The sequence below is a fragment of the Leptopilina boulardi genome, unplaced genomic scaffold (genome assembly GCF_019393585.1).
Source record: "Leptopilina boulardi isolate dan_hultmark-lab unplaced genomic scaffold, ZJU_Lbou_2.1 LbouV2_30, whole genome shotgun sequence".
In the NCBI taxonomy this organism is placed as follows: domain Eukaryota; kingdom Metazoa; phylum Arthropoda; class Insecta; order Hymenoptera; family Figitidae; genus Leptopilina; species Leptopilina boulardi.
In genome coordinates this window covers 678,561-695,306 of record NW_026137863.1, presented here as the reverse complement: position 1 = coordinate 695,306, position 16,746 = coordinate 678,561, and the positions used below count along the sequence as shown (strand labels likewise).

The 16,746-nt window shown below is 24.3% G+C and overlaps 1 protein-coding gene across 1 annotated transcript; it reads left to right on the top strand.

Moving 5' to 3' along the window:
• Positions 1-132: 132 nt before the first annotated feature.
• On the top strand, positions 133-16,297 carry LOC127282341 (ubiquitin carboxyl-terminal hydrolase 31-like). The gene is made up of 4 exons (XM_051306511.1): positions 133-1,215; positions 12,490-12,863; positions 13,047-14,478; positions 14,548-16,297. Exons 1-4 carry the CDS (start codon positions 373-375, stop codon positions 14,668-14,670), a joined length of 2,772 nt encoding a protein of 923 aa, XP_051162468.1. The 5' UTR covers positions 133-372; the 3' UTR covers positions 14,671-16,297.
• Positions 16,298-16,746: the final 449 nt, after the last annotated feature.

Below are 16,746 nucleotides of genomic sequence, written 5' to 3'. Positions count from 1 at the left end.
ATAGAAAAAAAAGTGTAAATTTAAATTTCCCTCCAGTTGGGTGCGCAGAACTTGCTACTGCGCAGTGTACCTTTATGCTTCTTGATCTAACTTCACACTGCTTGATATTCTCATAGGGGACGGCGAATCTATGTTCTCATTATCGAAGTGTCGCGATTTGTGGAAGGTTGTGTGTAAAAAAAAAAGGCAAATGGCCGCCGTGGCGCGACAGTGTATTCGTGTTTGCTCTTTCTTAATCAGCAATACGCGGCATGTAAAAGCTTTGTGAAATTTATATTAGCAATGTGTTTAGAAATGTGAGATTTAATGAAAATATAATTTTCTTTTTTTTGTTGATCGACGATTAATATCGTCGTGAATAACGGTACGGTGATGAAATCAGTGTCCGAAGGCAAGCTGGGCGTGGAAGAGGTTAAATTTGGTTCTGATTTAAAAACACGGGATGTAACATCACGATTTAAACGAACATTTACCCTACCAGGTAATATTATCCAAAGAATGTCAAAAAGACGTGCAAAACCAGTTCGTGATTTAAAAGAGAACAGTTTTAATTTCAAGGAAAACGTTAGGAACAATATGCAAGAGGAACAGCGAACACAAAATTTACAGCAGGTTCATGGTGTTACAAGGTCACATACAAATTACAATAATCCAGAGAGAAATGGTCCAAAGAAACCCTTTCGTAGGCGTTCGGTGAAAAAATTATTTCAAAAATTTATTGACAATTTGGTCAGTAAGCAAAATAAATCTTTATATAGAAATGAACTTAGTTCAAGTGCAAGTGAATTGAGGGTACCTCCACCAAGGCTTCCTCAAATACCATCAGATCGTGTTCCTGGTGTAACAGGACTTAGAAATCATGGTAACACGTGTTTTATGAATGCCGTATTACAATGTCTTTCGCATACTGATATTCTTGCGGAATATTTTGTATTTGATCGTTATAAAGATGATCTTTCAAAAAAGACTAAGAATTCAAAAAAATATGGTACCAAGGGTGAAATAACAGAACAATTAGCATTGTTATTGAAGGCAATATGGACATGTCAATATGATCCAGAAATGAGTACTGCATTCAAAAGTGTCGTTGATAAATACGGAAGTCAATATAGAGGAAATTTACAACACGATGCACAGGAATTTCTTCTTTGGTTACTTGATAAAGTTCACGAGGATCTTAATACTGGTAGCACGAACAAGTACAAAATTATGAAGGTATGTGAATTTTTTTTTTCTGTTAAAAAATCACGAAATTTAATTTTCGTAAATTTTTCTTTATGTACGAAAATTTGTAATTTCTGTTATATTTGCAAAAATAGTTAATATCGTTTTTTTTTAAATCGTTAAATATTTACATCGAATCGTAAATATAAAAAAAAAATGCAGGAATCAAGTAATTGTAGAAAAAATATAAACTATAAAATTCAAGATTCTGGTTTGAAACTTGTATTTATAAAGAGAGCCAGAGAGCATCTTTACAAGTCAATGAGCTCGTTCGATGAAAATACGTTAGCCTCGAGACGAGAGTAACATTTAAACTAGGAATGACACATTTGATCAAGTCGACAAGTTTTTGTATACGTTGCATAATCAATGTTTGCCAAAGGATTTCATCTTCATTGCTTTCATTTTTCGAAGAAAAAAAAAAAAGACTTCCTCTCTTTTTTATTTTAATTTCGTTTCCTCTTTCTTTCTTTCAACTTCTTAATGATATTTTAGCAGGCCTTGGGCTCTTTTGTCTGCCTTCTTTTTTTATAGTTTTTTTTTTATTCTCGAGAACATGAGAAAAGGATCGTTAGAGATCGAGGCCTTAACCTAAATTTATATTTCACGTTCGAAAAAAAAACAAATTTTCAAAAATCGAAATTGATCTTTGTTTTTTTTTTTTGGTCAGGAAGTTGTAATTATTGTCTTTTTCCATTCTTGTGCGACAACAAACTTGCTTTTGAAAAGTAGTTCGACCGTTCAATTGGAAAGTTCCTCACTCAGCCAACAGCAAATAAATAAAAAGCTGTGTGCGAGGCTCCCGAGTTCCCCCGGCAGTTTAATGAGTATACCTGAATGCATTTTTTTTTTTTCTGATCCTGTTGGATTTTTTTCCCACATTAAAAATCTATTTTTTTTTCTCCTCGAAATTCGAAATTATTTAATTGATATTGATATAAATTTTTTTTCTTCTAATTATTCATTGTTTGATTTTTCAGAGAGCGCATTCTAGATTTGAAAATATTTATCTGGAGCTGACGATGAGAGTTTATATATAAATTCTTGCAATCATAACTGTTCCGGTTGTCACACATCTGGAAAATTATATAGAAAGTCTCTCTCTCTCGCGGGAATTCTTTAGTAAAAAAAATGTGTGTTTTCATTTCTTTTTGAATATAAAAAATTTTTTTTCGTTACTAAAGAAAATAAATTTATTTTTTTTTAATTTTGGAAAAAATTAAATCTGTCGAGGAAAGAAATTTTCTTTTTTTTTATTGTTTTGCGCTTTTTGTATATTCGTATTTTTTCATTAGTTGCACTGGTGAGTGTAATCTCAAATAAAATCTTTGAAACTAGTTGCGATTTCTTCCTTTGTATCAACAAAAGTTGTGGGTTGATTCTAGTTTGTGTGATCGTCTTTTTACGCCAACAGAAGAGGATGATTCATTCTCGCAAAGCAGTCATTCCTCCTCCATTCTGTTACATAATTCCTTTGGCAATCTATGGAAATAATTATAATAGAGAGAGAAAACGGTTTTAATTTTCTTGAACTTTTTTTTCCTTTTTTTTTTATTTAGTACAATTATTAATAAACTAGATTTCTATTTTTGATTTATGTTTTTATATTAACAACTGTCTTTTAAATCCTGTGTATTTATTTCATGTTTATAACTTTAGTAACAACGCTGATTCACCTTTTTTGCATTTTGCGTGGGCATTAAAAATGAGAAATCATGTATGAAAAAAAACAACAGTTTACTCCTTAGGAGTTATAAAAATTTTGCTTTTTAGAGAAAAATGAGAAAAAATTATATTTACAATTATTTTTTAATTTAGAAAAAATAAAATTATAAATCAATTACATCTAATTAGATAAATAAATAATAAATATTAATTAATTATTGTTCAATTTAAGTTGCATTACTTTGTTTATGAATAGCTAATAGACAATGAATCTGGGTTAAAAAATAATATTATGAATATTATTATCAATGGTCTTGAAAAATATTAAAGAAAAGAGTGTTAATTTTACAAGTTACAAAAAAAAAAATTAAATCGCTCACTGATTTTTTTTTTTTTTTTTTTTCAAGTAGAAACCGATAAGAATGTTGTAAATTTTTATCAGCATAGTTGATTATTGTCATTGTAATGTGACTTTCAATTACATTTTTTCCACTCGTTCAGAAATTTAAAAAAAGAGGCAGAAAATTAATTATTATTTTTTTAATAGTGAAAGATGGGATTTTTTTTTATAAAAAACGTGACCTTTTTTTTAACGGTCGTGATTTTTTTTTTCATGGGGTCAATGTCATTTAGTGAATTTTGCAAAAAAAAGTCACGTTCTTTTTCAAATCTTTGTCACGATTTCACATTATTCACGCACAATATAATGATAACTCGAAAAAAAAGTATATAACGATTTTTTTAACTGATCTTTTTTTCAATGCACTCGAGAAAGATTATTTGAAAATTATTATATTAATTGGAAATAAATAAAATTAATATTATATATAAAAAAATTAAAATTTAATTATTATTAACGCAGTTTTTCCAATAAAATTTTTTTTTTTTTCGAAAATAACATGGAAAAATTAAAATTCGGTTAAAATAAATTTTAAATTCGAAAATTATTACCGCTTATAGTTACAATAAAAACCATGAAATTTACACGTGACTTTCGCTGCCAACCAATCTCCTTGCATTGAGTCTCATGTTTCGCTTTTCAGCGTTCCAGTCTGTTAAAATAACAGTAATAATTCCTGCTTACCGATTCGCATTAATAACATGCAACAAGTTTTTTCTCAGATTTCAGAATTTTTTTTTTTTTTTTTAGCAATTCAGTGATATTTTTGAATTATTTAAAATTGTTTCCTTTTATTTTTATATTAAACCTTAGAATTTATTTTTATTTATTTTTTAATATTTTTAATAATTTAAATAATATTTTAATTAATAATTAATAAATAAATTAATTAATATTTTAATTAATTTTCTAATTAAAATAATTATTTTTTCTTTTCTTGTTTTTTATTTTTGAATTCTTATTTCTCATATTTTAATGATCATCATATTGTTACGTGAAAATTTGGTGAAAAGATAATTTTATACCAATTACATTAATGTAGAAACAGAACCTAAAGTAGGTGAGGGATAAAGTAGTCTCATTTCCGCGTCACGACCTTCGCGGTATCTTGCACATTGAATCACAATGTCTTTGGACAAATTAAATAAAACAAATTAAAATTAAATTTAAACAAAAAAAATGTACGCTCCAATAAATTAATAATTTAGAAAATGCATTTTCTAATTTTATTATAAAAAATAAATTTCAATTTAATAAATTTCTAAACGATTGGCAAATTTAGTTAATGCTTACCGCGATTATGCAATTTATCATTTAATATTTTCATGACAGCAAAATTTTATCCAGGAAGAGTTTAAATATTTTAATTTCAATAATTAATATGACTTGCTTAATCAACATTATTAATTTTATGTTTAATTAAATGCATAATTTATTTTAGAAATAATTTTAATTTATATTTATTTGGTGAATAATAATAATAAATAATACTAAAAAAATAATAATAATAAATAATAATAATAAATAATACTAAAACATAATAATAATAAATAATAAGTATTAATTTTTTTATTGCCTTTAAAATTTTATTAGTTTTACTCAATTATAATAAATTTATTTTAATTGCATTTAAATATCAAAAATATTAAATTTAATTAAATATAGAAAAATGCATTTCATAATATATAAGATTGCAAATATTTTTCGAGTATTCAAATATTTGTGTTGACTCGGAAACTGCGGTTAGATGCAAAATTTGAAAATGGAAAATAGAATCCCGTGTGTGCGGTTTTTCTTAGCCAGAAATTTTTCGTTAATTGTCTTTCTCTCTTTCTCTCTCGTGAATCGATCAAAAATTCAAATTGAACTTTGCCTCCGAATGTCAAGCTAGGTTCGATTTTAATCTTCTACATCTAAAAGTGGTCCATATATTTTATGTGAGACTCTTATATAAATCCGTGTGAACTCCACAGGGGCAACTTTGTTCAATTAAATAAAATTTAGACCAATTAATTTTGATAAATCGTTGAGATTTCATAATTTATATCCAATCTCAAAAATTTAATTTATATCTTTTTTTTTCTTAATTATAATAAATCATCAAAAAAAATATTTTTTTTTTACTATTTTGATTTATTTATTTATCGAAAAAAATATTTATTTATTTAACGAAAAAGAGATAGAAAAAAATATTTTATTATTGTTATTTTTTATAATTTTATTTGTTTATCTAACTCACTTTATTTTCAATCTAATGCATTGTTTATATGGCATATAAAATCATAAAAAAAAAATTTCTGGAATGTCCCTATCTTAATTAGACTCTTTTCACAAATTAATTGCCACACTCTCAGAATTGCACGCAAACAAGTTGAAAAAAAAAAAATTATACACATATTTAATAACGCTATAAGATTCTTTCTGACTTTAATAAACAGAGCAAAACTTTATCATTGAATGAGATTTTAAATAAAAAAAAAAAAATTAATTTAAAAAAATACAATAATAAAAATTTAAAAAAAAAATATTTTTTTATAAAACAAATTTTATTTATAATTTTATTTTTAATTTTTGTCAAAATCGTTTTACTGAGAAATTTGCTTAATTAAATTAAACTAGTTTTGCCATTTATACTTGAAAAGTTATAACTGAATGAAAATGTCGAAATGGAGTTATAAACTAGGCTAAAGGTTTTTTTTTTTTTTACTATCGAGTTACTCTCGCAGGCTAAGTTAACACACGTGACTTGATACTCCATATAAACCAAAGTATAATCTACATGTTAATGCGTAATAGCAATTAAAGATTTAAAAATTCAGGGCCGTCGATAAATTATGTCCTTAAAAAAAATAAATAAAATAAAATGAATTTTTTCTCTTTTGGTAAATAAAAAATCATTTTGTTGAGTAAAAAAAAAAAACATTTTTTTTCTCTTCTCTCTATTCAGTGAATGGAAAAAAGAAAAAAAAATATTCCAACAATTTTTCATTGGTGTAGTCGGACCTGGTTTAATTATTACGAGTTATGAATGCACGAGAGAGGCCGGATTCGTGTATATATGTATTATGTAAAGGATGCTTGACGAGCTTCAAAACTATATTCTGCGCTTTTGTATGAATAGGATGTTAATCATACGAAATTCCAACGCTTTTGTAATCACTGCTCACTATCACGAATCACGATAAAATATTATACTATACATATATATATATGTTTACATTAACATCTGTTAACTTTTCTTATTAATAGATTTAATTACCTTTTTTTTTATAAACGATGATTGTGTTTACAAAAAAAAACAATTTTTTTTTAATGATTTTATATGCCGCATAAATCAAATTGAAAAAAATGACTTATTTTAAACGAATAAAATTATAAAAATATTAAAAAATATTTTTTATATAATAAATTATCTTTTTTGATAAAAAAAATAACAGTATTAAATATTTTTTATATTAATATTTTCTACTACTAACTAAAAATATTTTTAATAATATTTCAGATATTATTAACTAAAATAATTTTTTTTTTGTTATTAAAATATTACTAGTAATTAAAATAATTTTTATTATTATTAAAATAATTTTTTTTTGTTATTAAAATATTACTAGTAATTAAAATAATTTTTATTATTATTAAAATAATTTTTTTTTGTTATTAAAATATTACTAGTAATTAAAATAATTTTTATTATTATTAAAATAATTTTTATTATTATTAAAATAATTTTTTTTAATTATTAAACTATTTATTAAAATGTTATTTAAATTTATTTATTAAAATATTTTCATTAAAATGTTATTTAAATTTATTTATTAAAATATTTATTAGAATATTTTTAGTAATTAATTTTTCTAACTGAAAATTAATTACTTGATAATCTTGCAACGTGGACATGCCCTTAATTTGATAAATGCCCGTACATGACAAGCTAAAAAGTAAATGACTCAAAAAAAAATTAAATGGGTCAATTATATTTTTCTTTTTTTTAAAAACCATTAATTATATACGCCTTAATTAAAATCTTTTGTCAAAATTGAATATATGATTTGTCACATAACATTAAAAAAAAAAATATATATATATATAGCGAAAGGTGCGGCAATAGCTTTAAAATTTCCACAAATATTTCGTGTTGAATTTAATTTTTATAAGGGCTTCTTTAGACAGATGAAATTATAAATGAATTTTCACCTCATTTCGAAGACCTTGAACTAGCTATACATTTCCAAAGAGAATCAAACATGACGTGTTCAATTTGATAGTGACGTAATATCGCGCGAGACTTATTTGTTCATCAACAGTAGTTTAATATATATTGAGAGACACTGGAAAAATATAATTTTTTTTTTGTTTTTTAAAATATATTTTTACTATTTTTGAGTCATATTTTTGTAAAATATAAAAATAAAATAAAAAATAAATAAAAAAACTTGAAAAAAAATATAAAATAAAATTATAAAATAAAATTATAAAATAAAAATAAAATAAAAAAGAAAATAAAAAAACTAAAAAAAAATATCAAATAAAATTATAAAATAAAAATAAAAGTAAAATAAAATTAAAAAAACAGAAATTATAAAAATATTATGTAATTTATTATAATTGTTTTAATCGTTAGATATAGGGATAGATAAATTAGATAGAGTATAATATTTGTAGAAGAGGGAGAGGAGAAAAAAAAGAGGGAGACATTTTTTTTTTTTGTCGATTAATCGTAATATCCTGCTTTTGACCATGAATTATACAGTAACCTGGCTGAAACTTGTGTTTATTAACCATTATCGTAAATTCAAATGCATAATTCCATAATTTATCGGAAAAACCTTGAAAATTAATAATACAAATAATAAATTTCTTTTCTTTTATTTTTTTTTTGAAAAAAATTGATTATCGCTTCAATGATTTTTTTTTTACCGCATTGTAAAATATAATTTTGTCTCTTCCGGTATGTCATCAAAATATTTTTTTTTAGTTCTACAAAAGGTTTTTTTTTTTGTCTTGTCATTTCATGTTTTATATATTATTATTAATATTATATATATATATATATATAAAGTCAACGATGTTCTTTCTGACTCATTTCCACATTTTTTTTTCTTTATTCTGTTTATTTTCTGATATCCAGATAAAATTCAAACGAAAAAGAATTCTTATACAAACAATATTATTAATTATAAAAAGTTTTATTGTAAATTTATTCAGAGAAACAGTCAACTAAAAGAACATATAAATTTTACAACGATTTTTAAATCTAAATATTATTTTATTTAAAAAAAAAAAAATTATATGAAAAATATTTTTTTATTTAAAAAAAATTATATGGAAAATATTTTTTTATTTAAAAAAAATTATAGAACATATTTTTTTTTAACAGAGAAATATGATTTATGAAATATTTTTTTATTTAAAAAAAATTATGGAAAATATTTTTTTGAACATAGAAATATTTTTGTTTGTTTTTGTTTTAAAGAAAAAAAAAAAAAAAAAATTGCTAAAGGTTAAAAGAATAGCGGTTTTGTTTGAGTCAATAATCCCGGTTCGATTATAGAAAACAGGACAAACAAGTGGAAAAAGTTGTCTAGACATAATTCGTAAAACGTTCGATACAAAAATCTACTAGGTCAATTTTATTTCTATTTTACGATTTTGCATTTTCAATAAATTTTATATTTTTTTCGCAAATATATTTTATCCGATTGAATTTTTTAGTTTCTTTAAAATACGATCTCGAAGTTCGCGAAAGTTTATATTTTATACATAGAGGAGAAAACGTGATAAAAAAATGCCTGAGAAAATAAATTTTGTATATGAAAATTATTATTCGAAATTCAAATTACATTAAATTTAAATAAATAAAAATTAATTAATTTTGTAAAAAAAATTACCTAATTAATTTTGTAAAAAAAAAATTATGGATTTAAATCCGTAATTTTCCAGCAAAGACTATAATTAAAGAATAAAATAATTTTGCGCAAAAGTAATTTAGAAATAAAATTAATTTTTTTTTTTTTTCAATTTCGAAATTTTCTATTTGCTGGAACGAAACTTTTTCCTGAATATTATATATATTATCTGAATTGAGAAAGTGAAATGTTAGCTTAAATGTCAATTTAAATAGTTTCTCCTATTTTAGCTCTCGTAGAAATAATTCTCTCTCTCTTTCTCTAATAAAATTTTAATGTAGTTACAAATCGATATTTCTATATTCAGGGTTTATATTTCTATTTTTAGTTTTACGTGGCATTGACTCTATACTAAAAACTATCCTATAGGTATATATATATTCAAATTGTTTCTTTATATAAACCTAAAGAGATATTATTAAACATTGTGATATAGAAAATATTTTCAAAGAGGTTGCCGAACTTTTGAAATTTAATTTTTTTTCTTGCTTGGGGAAATAGTGCAAGCGTACAACTTTGACATTGGTGAATTTATTTTATAAAACACAATTGTTACTAAATCGTGACCAAAAAAAAAACACGGAAATTACTTCCGGTAGGAAATTAAATAGAGACTTAACACATTGTAAAATATAATTTTAATGTCTATTTTATTTTTAACAATTAGTCATTGTTTAAGAAACCACAAAAGTTGCTATATGATGAAATCTATTCTGTATTTTTATTTACATTTTTTTATTTTTCAATATTTTATTTTTTCATGGTTTGAATTTTGATAAGATCAATATAAAAAATAAAATTAAACCGAAAAAAAGGACATTTATTGATATTTTAATTTGCAAAAAAAAAAAATTTTAAATAATAATTTTTTTTTTTATCGGAAATGCATTATTCTCTGTAAATAATTCTTTGATATTTTCAGGGTTATCGTTATCTGCGGTTTTTTTGAGATAAAAACCAGGGTATATTAAAAACGTAAATATTAACGTGAATTGCCTTTTTTTATATATTAAATAAATTTAATATCAAAAAAAAAAGATTGAATTGGAGGAAAAATTAATTTTCAGAAAAGATTTTTTATCAAATTATATTTTTTTTGCGTCATTGATGATTATTTTAAATATTAGTATAGTAGCAGAAATGGGATCTCGTTATCGCCTAAAGTACATATAACGATTGTTATAACCTGCCGGTTCTAATTATAGTCTATTTAGGTATGACGTTTTTTTTTTTTTTTTTTTTTTTTCTCCGGTTTATATATACAGACACGTGCTTGCACGTTTGTCTTATTTAGTTTCATAATCGTGTGCAAAATGAACGGATGCTAACGAATTGAAAATTCAAGAGAGAGAACCAATTCCTTTACCATTTTTCTTCGTTAATTGCAAAACACTTTTTTTTTTTATCTTGTTCCTTAAACAATCAAATTGACAAGAATTCAATTACTAGAGTTTCGTAATTTATTTTCTGAATTAGTTTACTTTATACTATAATTGCCATTTTTTAAATTTGAAAACTAAAAAAAAATTACTACAATTAAAAATTTTAATTTTTAATTAATTTAAATTTTTTTTTAAATTTTAATTAAAATTATTTTAAAAAATTTATCGACTAAATTTAATTTTCAAATATTTATTACAAAAATCATTATTATTATTATTATTATGATTATTATTATTATTATTATTATTATTATTATTAATATTATTAAATAATAATATAATATTTAATTTACTTTAATAATAATAATAAAAAATAATATTTAATTTATTTAGACGTGTAGAATAATTTTTATTCCAAAATAACTGCGATATATTTATTTAATGAATGATGACCTTAATTCTATTATTTTATCACAGAGAATGATACTTGAATTAATTATTATTGATTCTTAATTTTGGCCGGTAACAATATTATTTTTAGAAAAATCTAAAAAAATACTAAAAAAAAAAAGAAAAAACAAAAATTAGTATAATTAATTTCTAATAATAAATTGTACTAATTTATTAATTAATAATAATAAATTAATAATAAATAATAATATATTATTTGTTTTAATTTAATTATTTTCAAAAAGACGTAAATTATTGTTTATTAGTTGAATTTAATTATATCGATTAATTTATGATACGTGTAATATAATAATTTTTTAATATGAAAAAAAAAGTAATTATCTCATTTTACAGAATCCTCACATTTATGAAATGACATTAAAGACAATAAAAATAATTATTATTTCACTAGAAACTGATAACAGATAATTTTATGATGATTGGTTTTTCGAGCTCATTAAGTCTTGTGTTTTAACAAGTTTGCTTTATTTTAATGACGCATTGTTTTCTCACAAATTTCCCTTTTATAATTGCCGATATTTACAATGACATTCAGACTTTTTTTTTCTCAAAACTATCATACTTATAAATATATTTTAATTATCGAATTTTTAAAATATAACGTTACGAAAAAAAGGAAATAATTTGAAAAACAAAAATAAATAAATATACAGAAATAAATATAAAAAAAATTAATTTTTTTGGCAGATTGATAATAAAATAAAATTAAAAATAGATTTTTTTTTTAATTAGAAAATTATTATTAAAAATCTTGATGCAAATGAGAATATTATTTGAATATTTAAAACGACAGGTGTAGAAGATTAAAATTGACAAATCAAGGAGCAATAAAAAATATCATTTATAATCTTCTGGGGATGAAATACAAGGTGAAATCTTTTTTGTAAAAGCTGCTGTGCCATTATTTTACACCTGACCCCAATCATTTAGAGTCAGTTTTCTGGCACACACAAAAGCCAACAATGTTTTGTTATTTCTATCGACTTCATTCGGTGCAACCACACTGGAAACCCAGAAAACCATTTCAAGGTGAAAGATATCATTGTTTTCAAAAAAAAAAAAAAAAAAAAAAAAATTGAATGCAGAAGGCCTGATGGTTTTACACAATGACACAGATCATCTTATATGATCATGAAATTCTCTCTCCAAAAACCACAAAAATTTCTCTTCAACAATATTCGAAAAAATATATAATAAAAAAATAAATTTTTTCCCCATTTTAGAAAAGATTTCTCGTCTGAATTCTCCGTCCCTTTCACTTTCCTTTAACCTGAAATAGAAATCCCAAAATAAATGTCTGGCAATTTTGTGTATGTTCAGAAAGGGACAAAGCCGGAAGTTGTTGATAAATTAGAATAGAAAATAAATAAAAAAAATTTATGTTTTGAAAAAAATGATTTTTTTGAAAAAAATATAATTATTTTTCTATTTTTTGTTACAGAGTTCGTATGGAAAACCTGATAATGTTGTAGCTCAGGAGACATTGAACAATCATGTGCGATGCAACAGTTCTTTTGTTCATAAACTTTTTCAAGCACAATTTTGCTCGAGTTTAACATGTCCAAAATGTAAAAAACAATCAAATACATTTGATCCATTTCTTTGTGTATCGGTACCAGTGCCGCAAAATCATCGGCAAATTAATCTCTTCGTTAATGTTTTGTATACTTCACAACAACCACGACAAGTCAGAATTGGAGTTAGCGTCAATCAAGCAGCAAATGTCAAGGAACTGAGAGAAATGCTCGCAAGCGACACTGGAATCGATGAGAATCACATGCTTCTCACTGAAGTCTACGACGAAGGTTTTCACAGGTAATTTTAATTAAAAATAATTTTTTTCACGAATTTTCATTTTTCGAATTAGTATTTAAAACGAAATTTCTTTTTATACAAATTTTTAACAAAATTTTTTTGCTAAAATTTTTCTAATAAATTTCTAATAAAAAATTATATAATTTTATAATTAATTTGTTTTTTTTCAATTTTTTTTTTAAGGACCTTCTCGGATTGTCAACCATTGTCAGTGATCACAGAGAACGATCCTCTTTATTGTGTGGAATTGCCCCAATTAAAGGAACCAACAGAACAGGCCTATATTCTACTTGTTTGGATAAATGTCCTTGTAAAGGGAAATTTACGTGAACGTTTTGGAAGTCCATATACAATGCAAATATCCCGTGAAACATCGTATGAAGATTTACAAAAACTTTTACTTAAAGAAATGCATGCAACATTAGCTGATGATGTTCTTACATCAAGTCAAAGTCCAGGATTATTTAATATTCGTGTTGCCGATCCAGTTGCAACACCAGCGCAAGATGAACATCCTTGCATTGATCCTTGCGTTGAACATCCATTATATACAGAACAAATTGAACAAGCATTGGCTCTTTGTGCCGATGATTCTGGTCCACAGCATGTAAAATTAATTCTCGAATGGGATGAATCAACAAAATCAAATATAATACAAGATGACACTGATCAAATTGAAGAGCATGCGAGTGTTAAACAATTGAAAACAAATTCTGAATTTGGTGAAAATTCAGTGACACTTGAAGAATGTTTTGATTTTTATACAAGAGAAGAGACACTTGGCGCTGAAGATGCATGGTATTGTCCATCGTGTAATCGAAAGCAGGAAGTTGTTAAAAAACTTGGTTTATGGACATTGCCACATATTCTTGTGATACATTTAAAAAGATTTCGTCAACAATCAAAGCAACGTTCAACAGCAAAATTAACAATGTTAGTTGATTTTCCATTATATGGTTGCGATATGACACCGCATTTAGCAAACAGTGATAATTCATCGAATAATTTTGGTAATTTAGAAACAACTGGTTGGACATCGTGGAAAAAATCACGATCAAGACAGAGGCAAAATTTTTCCAAATATATTGATGACAATGTTTATGATTTATATGCAATATGCAATCATCATGGACAGGATCTTCAAGGTGGACATTATACTGCATTTTGTAGAAATCCATATGATACACAATGGTATTGTTTTGATGATACAAGAGTTGAACCATTAACTGAATCGGAATTAGTTACAAATTCAGCGTATATGCTTTTTTATCAAAAACGAGGACCGAATAATAATTCAACGGGAAATTCATCAGCTGCATCGACAAGTTCAGCTGGCTCAGGACTTGATCATTGGGTATCAAGAATGCCACCATTCTATTATAATAATAGAAATAGTTGTAATGCACCAAGTAATAAACAAAGTAAATCACAAGAGATATTGTGCCAAGAGAAAATCGTTAAGGAAAAAAATTTAAATAATTTCAATAGGGGCTGTAGAAATTATGCAACGTTGCAACCGCAAAAGAAAAATGTTGGAACGGAAACCGATTGTGGTGAGGTTGATCGTTATTCAGATGTTGAAGTACCAACGAATTATCCATCGAGAAGAGATTGGGTAAATTGATTACTAAATTTTTATTTATTTATTTATTTTTTATTTTCTAATTTTTATATTTTTTTTCAGGCATCACCGAAACCTGTGAGAAGAACGTCATCAATCACATTAATTCCCCATATACCGCAAGCAATAATTCAAAATGCCAACAATGATCAGGACACAACAGTGATACATGAATCAACATTGTAACACACAATTTAAGCCAGACTTGATTGTCTGGCCTATTATTGAGCTTGGCTCAACGAGTGCCTAGAACCTGGCGTTTCCGTTAAGTCTGAACTCAACGTAACAGTAGAGAAGAAAAAGACAATTCAATATCCCCTAAAGCCACATATTTTTTTTTTCTTTTTTTTTATTTATTTTATGTCAACAGAGAGCATCGATATTTTGACTAGAATCCCCTCCGAAAAAACCTTTTCACTTAAAACTTTGTACAATTCCTCTATTATATAACTAATGCATCTATCTACAACGAGAGATCTCAAAAAAAAATTGTTAACTTTTCTCTTTTTCGAATTCTATTTCTATACGCGCCAAAATAGAAATAATTTTTTGTGTAAAAAAAATGAAACAAGTTCGAGGCATTAGTGAATTTCATATTTATATAGAACATTTGTACGGATTGCGTGAATTGCTTAAAGAAAAGGTAGTTAAGAGAGAAAGAATGTGTGTGAAATCTTTATATCTGATATAGAAACACTAAAAAAAAAAAAATTGGCCCCAAACTAACTTGTCAATGTAATTGTCGGTTTGCAGAAAGTCCAAAGAAATTCTAACGAGTAATTTTGACTTGTTTTTAATTTTATTTTTTATTATTAATTATTAATAATTAGAATTCTTGTAATTATTAATTATTATTATTATATGTATTATTAATTATATAATTAATTAATAGCATTTTTTTTTTTAATGACTTTTTTTTTATTTTTATGATAACAATGAAACAGTTGACAATAAGAAATGCATTATAGAGAATTTTTTAATTTTTAATATATTGAAAATGAAAAGAAATTTCTTTTTCTGTGACAATTTTTTAAATGCTCAAATCAAGGACACTGTAATCTGACATTTACTTTACTTTTGAATATAATTCGCTTAGATTGTAATATTTATATTGTATTTGTATTACCCACTAGTGGCCTTACAATAATCAATATCGATACATCAATAATATTCACAATTTATAAAAACTAACTATTTTACTTTGAGCATTTTTTTTTTTTTTTGTTTTTTTTTTTAAATATATTAGATAAATAAATGTCACGCCAAGAGTCACTGAATCTAGAAATTGGGAATTAATTTTTGTAAAAAATTAACATTTCTTCCACTTTTTCACCGTTCTTCCAAATATTAAAAGACTAACTCTGATTTTTTCTTTTATATATAATATCAAGAGATTAAAAGACTTTCTTGGTGCAGTGACTTTTTTCCGTGTGATTTTAAAAAGGGTACCAATATTTTCAATTGTTTTTTTTTCTTTTTGTATTAAATACTCAAATCTCCCAATTTTAATCATCATTCCAAATAAGAGTTTTCAAATGAAGTTAAAGAGAGAAAAAAAAAGAAAAGGGGAGAAAGTGAGCAAGTGAGCAAGAGTATTAAATTTATAAATGAAAAAGTGAGAAGATTTATATAGAAAAAAAATATATATATATATATTAAAAAAAAAAAATGTATGAAACACAATGAGTGTCGAGATGTTTAAGTTATTTTAAAAATAATGTTTACAACTAGTCACACAATTCGTGGACAGGGGTAGAAATTACAAGTGATTTATAAAATAATAAATTCAAGTTGTAAAAGAAAGATTATTATACTATTATCGATTAACTATCATTTATTAGAATTATTATTTAGAAAAAAAAAGTTATTATGTAAATCTCGTTAAACGACTGAGAGATATTAAAAAAAAAATTGTCGATTCATATTATTACTGATTTTGTTGAAATAAATAGAAAATGTATATGTAAAAAAAAACGTTATTCTTCATTTCAATTTGTTTTTAAATACAAGAAAATAATATTTAATTATTAATCATTTTGAAAGTAAAAAATCAAAAACAATTTAAAATTTTTAATTTCGTATTGGCGGGAAATATTTAAATTATGACAATCGATAAAAAAAATACAACAGTTTTTTTTCTACCTTACCGACATATTCAAATATCGTGAAACGAAGTGATTTTATTTCACTTTTTCAGCATTTTTCCCGTAATTAGAATTCGATGAAAGTTGAAAAAAGAGTTTCGTATGCACTTTTTCATTG